The sequence below is a fragment of the Staurois parvus genome, unplaced genomic scaffold (assembly GCF_062004578.1).
Source record: "Staurois parvus isolate SC_StPar_1 unplaced genomic scaffold, SC_StPar_1.0 ptg000017l, whole genome shotgun sequence".
Taxonomy (NCBI): Eukaryota; Metazoa; Chordata; class Amphibia; order Anura; family Ranidae; genus Staurois; species Staurois parvus.
In genome coordinates this window covers 1,762,329-1,777,565 of record NW_028317813.1, presented here as the reverse complement: position 1 = coordinate 1,777,565, position 15,237 = coordinate 1,762,329, and the positions used below count along the sequence as shown (strand labels likewise).

The window sequence follows — 15,237 nt, the reverse complement described above, 5'->3', positions numbered from 1 at the left end:
ATAGCCCTGAAAAACACCACTTTCAGGGGCATCTGGATTTTTTTATGCCTCTGAATGCAGCTGCATGTTAGTCAATGTGCCCCTGCACATGCAGGCATTTAAGCACATGCAGTATTTGCACTCAGCATTAAGGGACATAAAAAATGCCCCAAACTTGCATTTTTGGAGAAGAGTCTTTTTACACTTAAGCATGCATAAATGTGTATAATTACACACCAAAATGAATTTTTTTTTTAAGCTGAATGTTTCTGCTAGTTCCAGTCAGAATGATCCAACATACATAGGAGTACTTTAATACACCCATGTGCATGAGGGCTGTGGGAGATGGGGTGCAAATGGGAAAGTGCACTGTGGCAAGCTCACAGTGAATGGTGTACTAAACCCTCTACCAGGGGCGGACTGACAACTCATGGGGCCCCCGGGCATTAGGGGATCATGGGGCCCCTGTGTTCTTGCCCAAACTCAAAAAAGCCTATGAAAAAGGTACCGGGGCATCTTATGGGGCCCCCTACTGACCCCAGGCCCTCAGGCAGTGCCCGAGTTTCCAAATAGTCAGTCCACCCCTGCCCCCTACCCTACTCGGGAAGAATAGGGCTCATTCCCAATGGAAAACTGGAGGTATACACAGTTGCAGCATTCCGTTCAGTTTGGGGCCTAGCTGAAGGACAGTAAAAGTGCTGACAGATTTTGAAAAATTCATTTATTGAAAAATTTGGATTTTAAGCCCCTCTCATGGGCAAATACACTGCTTCTTGGCATGGGACCGTAGACTGACTCATACTTCCTCAAGGAGTAGAAAAGGGACCTGGGGTTCAGCCTGACAGAAAGTTGGAATGTTAAAATCACTAGATTGGTCAATGTCTCATCCATCACTTCCAAAATACTGGAGGTTGGGTATAAATTTTACTCAAGGTGGTACAGGATGCAAAGTTAGCACTAATGTACCTGGGTGTTGTAGTGACCTGTTGGAGGAACTGTGGAGAGGATAGTACATTTTGACATGTGTGGTAGGAAAATGCCCTAATCAAACCTTTCTGGTTTGCTGTCTATTTTTGTTCTGTTGTTATGCAACAGTACATTCAAATCCAGATCCCAACTGAGCCGCTTGTGGTTCTTTTCCATGCAACCCTCACCTCCATCAAACAGTATAAAATGTGTAATACACCTCATCTCCTGTATGGGGACAAGAGCCTAATACCTACTTTTTGGAAAATTAATAAAGTATCCACCTTAAAGGATTAGTTTACTAAAAAATAAATGAAATAATGAAGAATGGGTAATGGACATATCAACTGAGGGATCAGTATGAGAAACAGTATAGTATATGGGCAATTTAGTTTGTTTTAAAAGACAGGGCAAATATAGGTTTTACATGGCTCACACATGTATGAGATAGTAGAATTGGAGAAACATTGTAGCACCATCACAACTTTGTATATGTAGCACCCTCTAGTGTTCTACTAGAATAGTGTAGTACATTGCAGGCAAAATTATTGTGAATGACTCATGGTAACTGTGTGTCTGTGACTGAGGTCTTGTTAGTGCAGGTCAACTGGATGACTTAAACAGGTAGCCACCTCCTAACGCTGGAGGACCGGGAATCATCCAGAAGTCAGTGGGCGTGAAGGGGTGGAGGCTTACTCTCCATATTTAGGGGAGTCTCTCCAATCCCATGTTTGGAGGCCCTGGTTGAGTTATAGACCGGCCCATAAGTATGGGAGAATTAAGCTGATAGAGGCAGTCGGGTGGAAGATGGTGTGCTGAGGAGACTATTGGTGCCTGGGAGGGGTCCCCTAGGTCTGGGGGGTGCCAGCCTCCAAGCTGGGCTCAAGCTGACAAAGGAAGGATTCATTCAGCAAAGCAGCATGAATGGGATCAATGCCTGGAGCAGTGAGGAGCAGAGAGGACAGAGTGAATATGGCACTCCCTGGGAATCTCAAGGGGAAAGACTGGCACATGTAGCAAGCTTTCAAAGGACAGCGCTGGGCTCAATCCTTTATCCTTGTCCCAGGAGATCTTTGGAGCAGCCAGGGGGGCTGGTAGTGTCTGTGGAGCTGGGAGCAGTTCTATGGGGGGAGAAGGAATCCCCGTATGTAGTGAATGGAGCCAAGCATATTTTTGAGGGATTGCGAATTTGTTGCCCATAAATGGCTGTTGCTACTGCAAAGACTAAAGACTTTAGAGAAAAGGAACAGTCCAGAATCAGACTCTGTCCATAGGAAGGTAATTGTCCCTCTTTCTTTGATTCAAGCCAAACTTGGCATCCCATAACCTCTATTCCCTATCCAAGTTATCATCCCCTAATAAAATACCAAAAAACAATCCCACGGGCTATTCACTGACTGTGGATGCAAGTGTGTAAAATGCATTTTGCTTGGCTTTGCAGGGCTTAGAGGTACACACATCTCAGCAGCCCTCACTAGGGTAGTGCTACATTTATGTAGTCTATGTAGATTTTGCAGCCATATATTTTTAATGTCTCCTGTGGTGACATAACCGATAGATCACTTACATATCAGGTGATTTGTACGATGTATTACATTACATTACATTACATTGAGTTTATATAGCGCCAAAGGGTTTGCTCAGCGCTGTACAATAGAGGGGGGGACAATACATGAAACATTACAGCAACAACAAACAGCACACGAGGGGTTATAGGATGTATGTTCTTTTATGCACTATATACATGTTCTATCCATGATAGAAAATGCAATGCCATGGTATTCTTGCCTGTCATGTTAGGCATAAATAAAGGTTATAAAAAATGTATATGGATACTTTGTCACACTGTATACACTGCAATGTGCACATAGGTGTCTTTTTATGAAACAGAGATCAGCGGCACATAGATGGCCAGTTTATGAAGGAACAATGTCAGCCCTTCACTGGCGATCTGTGTTCTCCCTCCTGATTCTCCAGCTAAGAGCTGGAGAATCGAAGGAACCGCAAACGAAGCAGCGATAATTTATCGCTGTTTAGTAAGCGTTGTTTGATTGATCTCTTACTGTAATCTCGCAAGATTATAGTAAAATCAGTCGTTTTCCAGCGTTCAACGCGCCTATTAGATCGCTTCTCCCTTCATTCGGAGAGCTGATCTACACCACTTCAAAAAAAGGCATTCAGAGGAGAACTCTCTTCTCTGAGAATGCCGGAGAACTGAGCAGCAGTCATTTACCGCTGCATGATAAAAGGACACCTATATATCCAGTCACTGTCCATTTGAGAGTCTGTTAATTAGTCATTGACTCTCCAGGCACAATTTTGCTTATTTATAATAAAAACATGAAGACAATTGCAAACCTGTCATGTCCAGAAGACTTTCTTTCATGCAGTCTTACTCTAATCTATGGTAGTACTGCTATTGGGCATACAGTATATAGCAAAAATTGAGGTCTACTTAAGCTGGCCATAGATGGGTAGAATTTCAAATGAAAATTCTTAGTAAAAGAATGTTCTAAAACTCTGTTTTTATAATCATTAGTGGTCATTGAAGTGTGTTTTCCACTGCAGTGAAGAGAAAATTTGGAGGAGCAGGATGGAAACACATTTCTAACAGTGTATGTGGTTTTTGTTCAGTGAAGTCCATTCATTCCAAAATCAAATGTTAAAAGCAAATAAATCTTTTGAACTACATTCAAATGTTCTGATAATTTTTTTTTTAATTCTTTCCATCTATAGCCAGTTACCCAGTTTTTCATAGTAGTACAATACCACATAAATGATCAAGACATGCACACTACAGCTAAAGCCTTCTCATGGGTCGGAAAGCATACCTAAAACAAAATACTCCACAACAAAGACCTGCTATATAGAAAAGTGGATCTATTAACCACTTCCCATCCTGCCCATGTACAGTTGTGTCCAAAATTATTCAACCCCCAATGCTGTAAAGGGGTTTAGGGACTATAGTGTACATTTGGAATTGTATTCAGAATCAAATCCTACAAGGACGTTGTAACTACCCAAATGCAACTAAAATGACATCAATTGTTTATGTAATACAGTAGTAAATGGTTCTTATGTGGTTTCTTCATTGCCACAATTATTCAACCCCTTAAAGACTACCACTCTGAAGAACAGAGGTTCATACAGGTGCTTTCCATCAGGTATTGAAAACACCTGTGGATGTCACCGAGCAGCAATCAAGCATAATAAGCACCAATTAGGCAGCTTTAAAATGACTGTGATACTCAGCTCCTTCTAGACATTTACTGGTGTGGTTACAAACATGGTGAAGGCAAGAGAATGGTCCAGGAAGACAAGAGAAGAGGTGATTTCTCTTCACAGGAAGGGCAATGGCTATAAGAAGATTGCAAAGATGTTAAACATACCAAGAGACACCTTAGGAAGCATCATTCGCAAATTCAAGGCAAAGGGCACTGTTGAAACGCTACCTGGTCGTGGCAGAAAGAAGATGCTGACTTCGACTGCTGTGCGCTACCTGAAGCGTAGAGTGGAGAGAAGTCCCCGTGTGACTGCTGAGGAACTGAGAAAAGATTTGTCAGATGTGGGTACAGAAGTTTCAGCCCAGACAATAAGACGCACACTGCGTAATGAAGGCCTCCGTGCCAGAACTCCCAGGCGTACCCCCTTGCTGTCTCCAAAGAATAAGAAGAGTCGACTGCAGTATGCCAAAAGCCATGTGGACAAACCACAAAAGTTGTGGGATAGTGTTCTGTGGACTGATGAAACAAAATTAGAACTGTTTGGGCCCATGGATCAACGCTATGTTTGGAGGAGGAAGAACAAGGCCTATGATGAAAAGAACACCTTGCCTACTGTGAAGCATGGTGGAGGGTCAATCATGCTTTGGGGCTGTTTTGCTTCTGCAGGTACAGGGAAGCTTCAGCGTGTGCAAGGTACCATGAATTCTCTTCAGTACCAGGAGATATTGGATGGAAACGTGATGCAGTCCGTCACACACCTGAGGCTTGGGAGACGTTGGACCTTTCAACAGGACAATGATCCCAAGCATACCTCCAAGTCCACTAGAGCATGGTTGCAGAGGAAAGGCTGGAACATTTTGGAGTGGCCATCGCAGTCACCAGACTTAAATCCGATTGAGAACCTCTGGTGGGACTTAAAGAAAGCAGTTGCAGTGCGCAAGCCTAAGAATGTGACTGAACTGGAGGCCTTTGCCCATGAAGAATGGGCGAAGATACCCGTAGATCGCTGCAAGACACTTGTGTCAAGCTATGCTTCACGTTTAAAAGCTGTTATAACTGTAAAAGGATGCTGTACTAAGTACTAAGATTGAATGTCACTTGGGGGTTGAATAAAACTGATAATGCTGTGAGCACAGAAAAGACATTTGTGGTTATTTCATTATAACTGTTATGTTATATTTGTCTGACCTACAAGTGCCTCTTTAATGTAAATGTAAGCAAGATGACTGAATGATCAAAAGCAATGTCAAACTGGCCAAAACACTCAATTTCAGTGGGGGTTGAATAATTTTGGACACAACTGTACATAAACAGCTGGATGGGAGCAGGTCAGGAGCGGGTTGCCGTTCATAAATGACGCTCACATTGTCAGACTATGCACACTCCCTGGGAGCGCGTGGCACCGTGATCTGGTGCCCAAGGACACAGCGCAACACCGATCGCTGTACAGGACCTCTGTGTGAGGTCCCAATCATGTGATCACTGATTGGCCAATCAGTGATCACATGAATAGTAGTAAGCAAGATGTCACTTCTGACATCATTGCTTACTACTTGTGAAACCTGTGAATGATCACAGAGGTCACATGGTATAAGGCTATTCACAACAGGCTTGTACCATGTGACAAGCTGTGACCAATCACAGCTCACACAGTATTTTTCAATGGCTGCAAGAATGCAGCCAGAGCGAAGGAGAAATGATTGCTTTTACAGCCTTTATGGGTGTAAAAGCAATCAGTGTGAAAAAAAAAAAAATCTTCATCACCCCCCACAAGTAGTAGTGTCACACTGTACTGCTAGGGTGACAGTATGTTAAAAAAAAAAAAAACATAAATAATAATATTAAAAAAAAGTAAAACAAAATTTAGAAAAATTATAATTTTTGGTTAGAATCTAATTTGGGTTATTTTTTTACTAAAAAGATTTTTTGGTTAACATTTATGAAGAAAGATTATTTATTTGCAAAATGTTTTGACATTTTCATTTATATCGCAAAAAAAAATAAAAATCCCAGTGGTGAATAAATACCACCAAAATAAAGTTTTATCCTTCTCAAAAAAGTGCTAAAAAATTCATATGGGTACAGTGTTGCATGACCACGCAATTGTCATTCAAAGTGTGACAGCGCTGAAAGCTGAAAATTGGCCTGGACAGGGAGGGGGTAAATGTGTCTGGACTTGAAGTGGTTAAACCTGTTTCTGATGTATAACAGAAAAAACCCCAGCATGCAGCTTCCACATATATTTACAAATGTATTGAAGGGAAAGGTATTTATTATAAATTAGATGCCTAGTAGGGCTGGTGCTGGGGAAATTATTGTGTTCTTTATCGCGCACTTAGTGAACAATACCTATTACAGTACACATCCCTAGCTAGTTATAAAGTGATTGTGTAGCTTGCTATTTTCCTCAACCTAGAGGGTTGTAGATGGTCTCTTCAGATCAATTTGATTTGTGACACCTAAAGAATGTAATTCAATTCTGGATATTACTAGATTTGATGTAGAATCAATCAGCAGAGCAATGCCAAAGAGTCAGGTCACCTGAATTAAGAATATTGTTTCTAACTAGGCCAATAAACCTCTAGGTTTGGAGGTTTTGGAGAAGACATATTCAGCACAATAAGTCAGCATATTTAACATTTTAAGTACAGAGGTTACTCGGCACACATTATGACATTGTAATGAGATGTACAGGAAATTTGTATGTTCCCATTTATGTTCTATAAGAAGACCTTATCATTAAAGAAAGACCATATTAGAAAAGATATCACTACTTTTAAGTGGTAGTAAAAAAAGAAAAAAACGCTGCAAGGTAAAGGCATAATGTGCTAGAATGCAGTGCATACTAGCACATTATGAAAGACTTACCTTGAAATGAAGGCATCCAGCAGCCACCGCAGGCTATGGCCACTTGAATGGCTGAGCCACCATGAAGTCACTCCCCCACATGGAAGTCTGGGACGTGGCAAACAGCTCTTAAGGAACGGCTTCAGAGTTCATGCATCGGTGACGTCACCAGCTGCTGCTCCCTAGAATATTTCCTAAACTGCACCGTTTAGGAGATATTAATTTTACCAATTTTATTATAAGCTTACCTGTATGTAAAAATAAACTTTGAGAGTTTACTATCACTTCAAGGCCTTGTTCACACCATACGTGCAGTTTACATCAGTTTTCGTGCACCCTTCAATGTGTTTTATACATGTTACGGATTCCTGAGCAGAAAAATCTGCATGTGATAGTAATGTTGTAGTGTGAACAGAGCACATAGAGAACAATTGATTTGATTTTGCCCTTGCAGGGAATGTGCAGAAAAACTGACGTCTCTGTAGCATGGTGTGAACGAGCCCTTGAACTCATTGAAGCGTGCATGAAAACTGATGTAAACAGATGTTTCTGCAAGTGAAATCTGCGTATCAGTTTCCACCAGTTTTTCTGCATGTACAGTGGATATAAAAAGTCTACACAACCCTGTTAAAATGTCAGGTTTCTGTGATGTAAAAAATGAGCCAAAGATAAATAATTTCAGAACTTTTTCCACCTTTAATGTAATCTATAAACTGTACAACTCAGTTGAACAACAAACTGAATTCGTTTAGGTGGAGAGAAGTAAAAAAAAAAACTAAAATAATATAGTTGCATAAGTGTGCGCACCCTTAAACTTATACTTTGTTGAAGCACCTTTTTATTTGTTTCCAGCACTCAGTCTTTTTGGGTATGAGTCTATCAGCATGGCACATCTTGACTTGGCAATATTTGCTCACTCTTCCTTGCAAAAACACTCCAAATCTGTCAAATTGCTAGGGCATCTCCCGTGCACAGCCCTCTTCAGACCACCCCACAGATTTCCGATCGGATTCAGGTCTGGGCTGTGGCTGGGCCATTCCAAATCTTTCATCTTCTTCTGGTGAGGCCATTCCTTTGTTGATTTGGATTTATGCTTTTAGTCCTTGTCACACTGAAAGATGAAGTTCCTCTTCATGTTCAGCTTTCTAGCAGAAGCCTGCAGATTATGTGCCAATATGGACTGGTATTTGGAACTGTTCATAATTCCCTCTACCTTAACTAAGGCCCCAGTTCCAGATGAAGAAAAGCAGCCCTAAAGCATGATGCTGCCACCACCATGCTTCACTTTTGGTATGGTGTTCTTTTGGTGATGTGCAGTGTTGTCTTTGAGCCAAACATATCTTTTGGAATTATGGCCAAAAAGTTCAACCTTGGTTTCATCAGACCATAACACATTTTCCCACATGCTTTTGGGAGACTTCAGATGTGTTTTTGCAAAATTTAGCAGGGCTTGGATGATTTTCTTCGTAAGAAAAGGCTTCCGTCTTGCCACTCTACCCCATAGCCCAGACATATGAAGAATACGGGAGATTGTTGTCACATGTACCACACAGCAAGTACTTGCCAGACATTCCTGCAGCTCCTTTAATTATGCTGTAGGCCACTTGGCAGCCTCCCAGACCAGTTTTCTTCTAATCTTTTCATCAATTTTGGAGGGATGTCCAGTTCTTGGTAATGTTATTGTTACACCATATTTTCTCCACATGATGATGACGACTGTCTTCACTGTGTTCCATGGTATATCTAATGCCTTGGAAATTCTTTTGTACTCTTTGTACCTTTTAACAATGAGATCCCTCTGATGCTTTGGAAGCTCTCTGCGGACCATGGCTTTTGCTGTAGGATGCGACTAAGAAAATGTCAGGAAAGACCTACTAGAACAGCTGATCTTTATTTGGGGTTAATCAGAGGCACTTTAAAGGATAGCAGGTGTGTACTGACTATATCCCCAGTTATAAGAGGGTGTGCACACTTATGCAACCACATTATTTTGGTTTTTGTATTTTTACTCCCCCCCCCCAGACAATTTCAGTTTGTTTTTCAATTGAGTTGTACAGTTTATTGGTCACATAAAGATGAAAATGTTCTGAAATTACTTATCTTTGTCTCATTTGTTTACATCACAGAAACCTGACATTTTAACAGGGGTTTTTATATCCACTGTATGGTGTGAACGGGGCCTTAATGTATTGCACAGAGTACAAGTAGAGAAAAAAAGAAATAAACTTTGAAATGTCAACAATGTAATAATTTTCAGTTCAGATATCATACTGATACAAGTATTTCTACCCCATTCTAAGGCTTCTTTAAAAGTAATAGTACTTAAGGGGTTAATTTTTAAATTGCATTGAGTGCCCACTGGTATTTAATGCATAGTGTAACTGATGCAAATAATTAAGAATTGGATCAAAAAACGTATGCCAACAGAAGTGAAAAGGTGTATCTAGATCATAAAATGAAGGAAACAGGAACATTTATTTTTATGACAGAAAGCATTCTGGACTAAAAATATGATTTTTTTTATCTGAAAGGTCTTAACAGAACAGTAATTTTTGTGGATTTGATATCTTGTTTTTGCTTCAGAATTGGATCAAAACGCTCATGCCAATGGAAGTGAAAAGGTGTATCTAGATCATAAAATGAAGGAAACAGGAACATTTCTTTTTATGACAGAAAGCATTCTGGACTAAAAATATGGATTTTTTTTATCTAAAAGGTCTTAACAGAACAGTACTTTTTGTGGATTTGATATCTTGTTTTTGCTTCAGTTTTTTGTTTTTTGTTTTTTTTTATATACATAAAGAAAAGAAAACCTGAACAAATTGGATTTGTTGCTTAGAGTAATCAGGCTTAATTCTTTCATTTTGGGGGAAAACTAAAGAAGGGATCTGATATATACTAATCATATACTAAGCTAGTTCATCTGTGCCAAAAATCAGGGGGGTGTTTATGGTAACAGAAGGTGAGTGATATCACAATCTAGGCTTCTATTCTAATATAGTCACCTTGTAGAAGCAAACACTGTGAGACCCTTTCTTGCTCAAATATTTAAATGTATTACTAAAGTAGATACCAGTATCATTTTGTTGCTTACAGTGAAGATCTATAAGTCAAAAAACGTAGAAAGCCCACCTATTGTTTTCATCCTCTCCTCTCTTTTTTGCAGATTCAGTAACTACTGAAACCACACTAGAGAATAATTTGATAGAGTCAGTAGATAAGGAGGATCCAGGATCGGCAGAGGTAAAGCACTAAATTATTAAAAGAGAAGTATGTGATTTGTTTTTTTTCCCCCAAATTATACTTACCTAGGTGGATACAGCATCTGTCCCCCATTGGCTCTAAGGGTGAGAACTCAGTGATCACATGACTGCTGATCGCTAAACTCTCACTATGAGCAGAGAGTGGTGACTGTCAGTCACCGCTCTCTGCTCTGCCCACCCCCACCCCACCCCGCTCTCACTAGTGATCTGGGCTGTGGAGGGGGAGGGAGCAGCTGGCTCAGGAGAGGCTGAGTCAGATGCCGCTCCAGACTCTGGGGTGGATCCCGACTTTAAAGTCAGGAACTTTCCCCAGCCTGGACCAGATGAGTGACCTCAGCTGACAGCGGGCTTCACCCCGCTGTCAGCTGAAAATGGGTCACAGGAGTGCAAAAAGAACTGCACTCCTGTGATCCACAAGAGAAGTACAGTCAAAAGAGTTTTGGCTGTACTTCTCCTTTAAGTAAATAATTATAATAACAGGTAAATAAATAAATAAAATATTAAATACATTTTTAAAACTGTGAGGAATAGAGCATAAGTGAAAAAAAGAATAGTAACCTAAAGCAGTCATTCAGAATTCACTTTGCTGAAGTAAAGCCAGTAAAAGATGAATTTTGGTTGGCTACTGCTTTGTCCATTGCATGTTTTTATTAAATAAACATATAAATATGCTCTTAAGAGTTTGTTTAGACAGCTTTTTAAGGCTCCTACTTTCATCAGGCTGTGCTCAATGCATAAGACCCCTCCACAGTCAGCAGCTTATACCATATGGGTAGTGGCCCCACTGTATGCATGTGTACAGTCCAAGCATTTTAATGAGTGTGTCCCGTTCAGATTTTCCACACTGCACACATCAAAACATGCTTTTAAAAGGCTATCTACATGACCCCTATTAGTGTTGCAATAAAGGCATGCATTATAGACATCTGTTTAGTAAATGGCCTTTCTCAAATAGAATGTATCATCAGCTGGAGGTTCTAGAAATGGTTTCTGCACAGTAAACACATTTAATTAGACAATAATATCATATTTACCTGCCAGAATTTTGTCACAAGTTAGTATGCCATCTAATCATGTAGAGCTTTCTAAAGACATACTGAAATTGAAGAATAGTAATTAACAGAATATTTTGAAATCACTTGTACGTGGTGTGAGAACTGATGCTGGTCACACCTCAATGTTATATCGAACCTCCTGGAGATTGTACTGCCCTTACAGAGGTATAAGAATCACTATTGTGAAACATGTTCTTGCTATTCTAAACTGATAAAACACTAACACATGTCCTATATTTTGCTTTGAAGAGGATCTCTGTTTTATATTGAATGTTTTTAGTACCTGCCATTTGTGACGTGATGGTTTATGTGTCACATCTGCACGTTTTGTCTTTGTATACATTCTTTTCTGAGCTTTATTTTGCTTATAGCCTTGATATATGTTTAGGCACTGTGGATATTGTGTGAGATATGACTTCCTTTGTGCTGGTAATTTAGAAATCTTCAATAAAAATTTATTGAAATTAAAACACTTACATAATGAGTTATAGTCCAAATATAGAAAACAGTGAATTTTTCCAAATGTTGTCTTTTGCTGTTGTATCGAAACTACTTCAATATTTTCTCTTTAGATTACTTCAAATGTTGAAGAATATCCCCCAAGAGGAGCCAATGAAGATCTTGTGAGTTGTGACTTCTGCCTAAAGCCCAAAAAGCCTTTTCCATCAGTAGAGCAAGTAATTTCCGAACCTTCTGGCACGGTAAAAGTCTAGTGTTTTTTACTGATTCTGACAGCTGTGCTCTGTACATTCATTTAAAACTAAAGAATAGAGTTTAAAAAAAAAGACAATGAATTGGTTGGGTAAGCAGCAATGGATTTAATGTGAGTGCATTTATATAAACCACATTAAGGTTGGTAACATTAGACATCTTTATCCTGTTTCTCTTACATTATGGGAACTGATAAGCAGGCTTTATTTAGTACATCAATGGAAAGAGAAAAAGCTATGGGATTGATTTATTAAAGTAGTGGAGCATTATCACTTTGAAAAGTGAGTTTTCATTTAGTGAATAAAGGGGAAAGTGTGCTGACTGATGTATAAACAAATAATTTATTTATTTTGCACATAATTGAGGGGTTTTTTAAAAGAGAATTTTCTCTTAGCTTTACCTCATTTGCCAAACTTAGTGAAAATTCACTTTTCAAATTGAATATGCTCTACTCCTTTAGTAAATCGACTCCAATGTGTAAAGTGCAGTATCCATATTTCAGTTTATTTAAGCAAGATCACTAAAAAAGGTTTTTGATTGGTTGCTTACTGAACTTTGCACATTGTCCTTTGGCTTACTGAATAAGCCAGAATTCTTGATGCTTCTTATTGCAGTAAATGTATTTACTTTTTTTTCATTAATTTTTTTATTCATTACAAAAATCATCATCATAATAAACCTTTTATCTTCCTCTTCCTATCTAATTGTGACTTACTAAGTGTATTTTCCATTTTTACCCAACTTTTCCCTAGTTAATTATTTGCCCAATCTACTGTTCATGGCATTAACACAGAAAAATAATATTTCTTGCAGTTGGGCAAATGTAACCCCCCTCTCCTTTTATTCGTTACACAAAACTTCATATATAATTCTTGATTTTTTATTTGCCCAAATATACCTAAGTATCATTTTTATTAGGGTCACAAAAAAAGACCCTGGCAAATATATTGGGAGCATGTGAAACCTATATAAGATTTTTTGGTATTATTACCATCTTAACCATATTTACATGACCTATCCATGACAGCCATCCTATAGACATTCTGTAAAATTGTTCCTTTCTCTCATTTATTAATGGAATGTAGTTTACCTGATATAAGTTTTTTTATCAACGGAGTTAACTTTATTCCTAAGTATTTTAATTCCTTTTCCCTCCATGTGTTCCTCTATTTTTGATATGTTAATATTAATTATTTGACTTGGAGGGATTCATTTTCAGATTTGATAGTTATCCATAATGTTTTAATCTTCTCATTAAATTGGGAATTGTTAATCTGGGATTTGTGATATAGAACAACATATCGTCGGCATATGCCACGAACCTTATGCTCTACATGTTTTAATTTGAATTTTATGCTCTACATCGCCCATCCAGATTCCCTTTATATCTGCACTTTTTCATATTGTCACTAATAACGATTCTAAAGATATTACAAACAGCAAGGGAGAAAGTGGGCATCCCTGCCTCCTTCCGTTATGCATTTTAAAGAATTGTGAAAGGGCCTATTAACCTTCACCGCTGCTGATGGTCCACTATATAATTTTTTTATCCAACACAACATTTTGGACCCAATTTCTAATGTCTCTAATGTATCCATCATAAAACCCCAATCGACCCTGTCAAAAGCTTTTTCAGCATCTATTGATAAGATCATCGTTGGGAACTTCTCTTTCCTTTTTTTTGCAAAAGATGTAATGTTCTCAATCCATTGTTTGTTCCTTCTCTGTCGGGAATAAATCCCACTTAATCTAAGTGTATCCAATCTGGCATCAACTCTTTCATTCTCGTTGCTAGTACTTTAGCATATAATTTAGTGTCCATATTTAATAGTGAGATAGGTCTATAGCTAGCACATTGGGATCTATCTTTCCCCTCTTTAGGTATAATTGTGATATAAGCCTGCAGCGATTCCTCCCTCATTTCCATTCCTTCTCCTAATGCATTCATGTATATATACATTTAAATTTTTTATAATAACCCACTGTATATCCATCTTGTCTGGGGCTCCATTTTGCTGCTGTATTCTTCAAAGCTATACTAATTTCCTCATGTGAGATTGGTTTTTCTAAGGCTATTAATCTTTCTTTTTCTAATCTTGGTAGGCCTGCCTCCTTTTAATATATCTGTATATTCCCCTTTCTTTCGCCCTTTGATTCTTTCTGGTTCTTAAATTTTGCTCCATATAGACTACTATAATATATTTGAAAGACATTTGCGATAGCAGTGGGTGAATATACCATTTCTCCTTTTTCATCTTTAATTTTTCCCTATAAAACTCCTCGATTTCTCTGTCTTGATAGATATTTCCCCGGTCTATTCCCCCACTGATATATTTCTTTTGAGACCCTATTAAAGATTCTCTTCATTTCTAACTCCATAAGATCTTTCAAATTTTCTCTTTTCAAAACTATCTTCTGTTGTGTATCTGTATCAGTTTTCTTTTTATGTGATTGCTCTAAATTATATAGTTCCTCCATTATTAACTTTATTTTCTTCCCCCCTTTTTTTTTCTGCCTCAATCAAAATCAGAATTCCCCTAATAAATGCCTTATGTGCTTCCCATACTGTAGCAACTGATACTCCTTCTGTTTCATTGGACAAGAAATATTGCTCAATTTCCTTTTTTATTCTCAATCACAAAATAATTCAATCGTGAATATGTTCCATGTGCTGAAGAGAAGAATGTATAGTCTTTCTTTTGGGTGTTTAACTCTCCAGGCATCTATCAGTTGACACTGATTTAACATCTTTTTAAATGCAAATTAGTCTTTATTATACTTTACAGCAACGTTAACAATACAAAACATGAGAAATAATAATAGCATGGACAAATAAATTGATAGAAAAGCATCACAGGTGTGTCAATTGTCCATGTGGATGAATAAAAACAAATCTAAACACCAATGAATTGGAGGTGTTTCAATAACACATATTGCAGAATTATAGAGAGAAACAAAAAAGAACATATGTTCTCTGTATGCTCTGTGTGCCCTGCAAATTAATGGCTGGATCCCCTTGTGGAGAGATGGAGCCCTGAGGGCTTACCTGGCCACTGTCCTGGAGCCCAGAGTTCCTGGGGGGCGAGGAGGAGAGAGGTTCCGGCCAGCGCACCCCAGGCTTCAGCCGAGGATCGGGTCAGGAAGCGCTGTAAATTGCCGCCGGACCTCCCCCCGTTATACTCCGGAGGGTCC

The 15,237-nt window shown here is 38.8% G+C and overlaps 1 protein-coding gene across 1 annotated transcript in view; it reads left to right on the top strand.

The window, feature by feature from the left end:
• Positions 1-15,237, top strand: part of ERICH6B (glutamate rich 6B) — a 258,727-nt gene that overhangs the window by 109,943 nt on the left and 133,547 nt on the right. The window contains exons 5-6 of the mRNA XM_089678802.1: positions 10,183-10,259; positions 11,907-12,035. Of these exons, the coding sequence (XP_089534928.1) occupies positions 10,183-10,259; positions 11,907-12,035 (206 nt within the window). The remainder of the gene's footprint in view (positions 1-10,182; positions 10,260-11,906; positions 12,036-15,237) is intronic.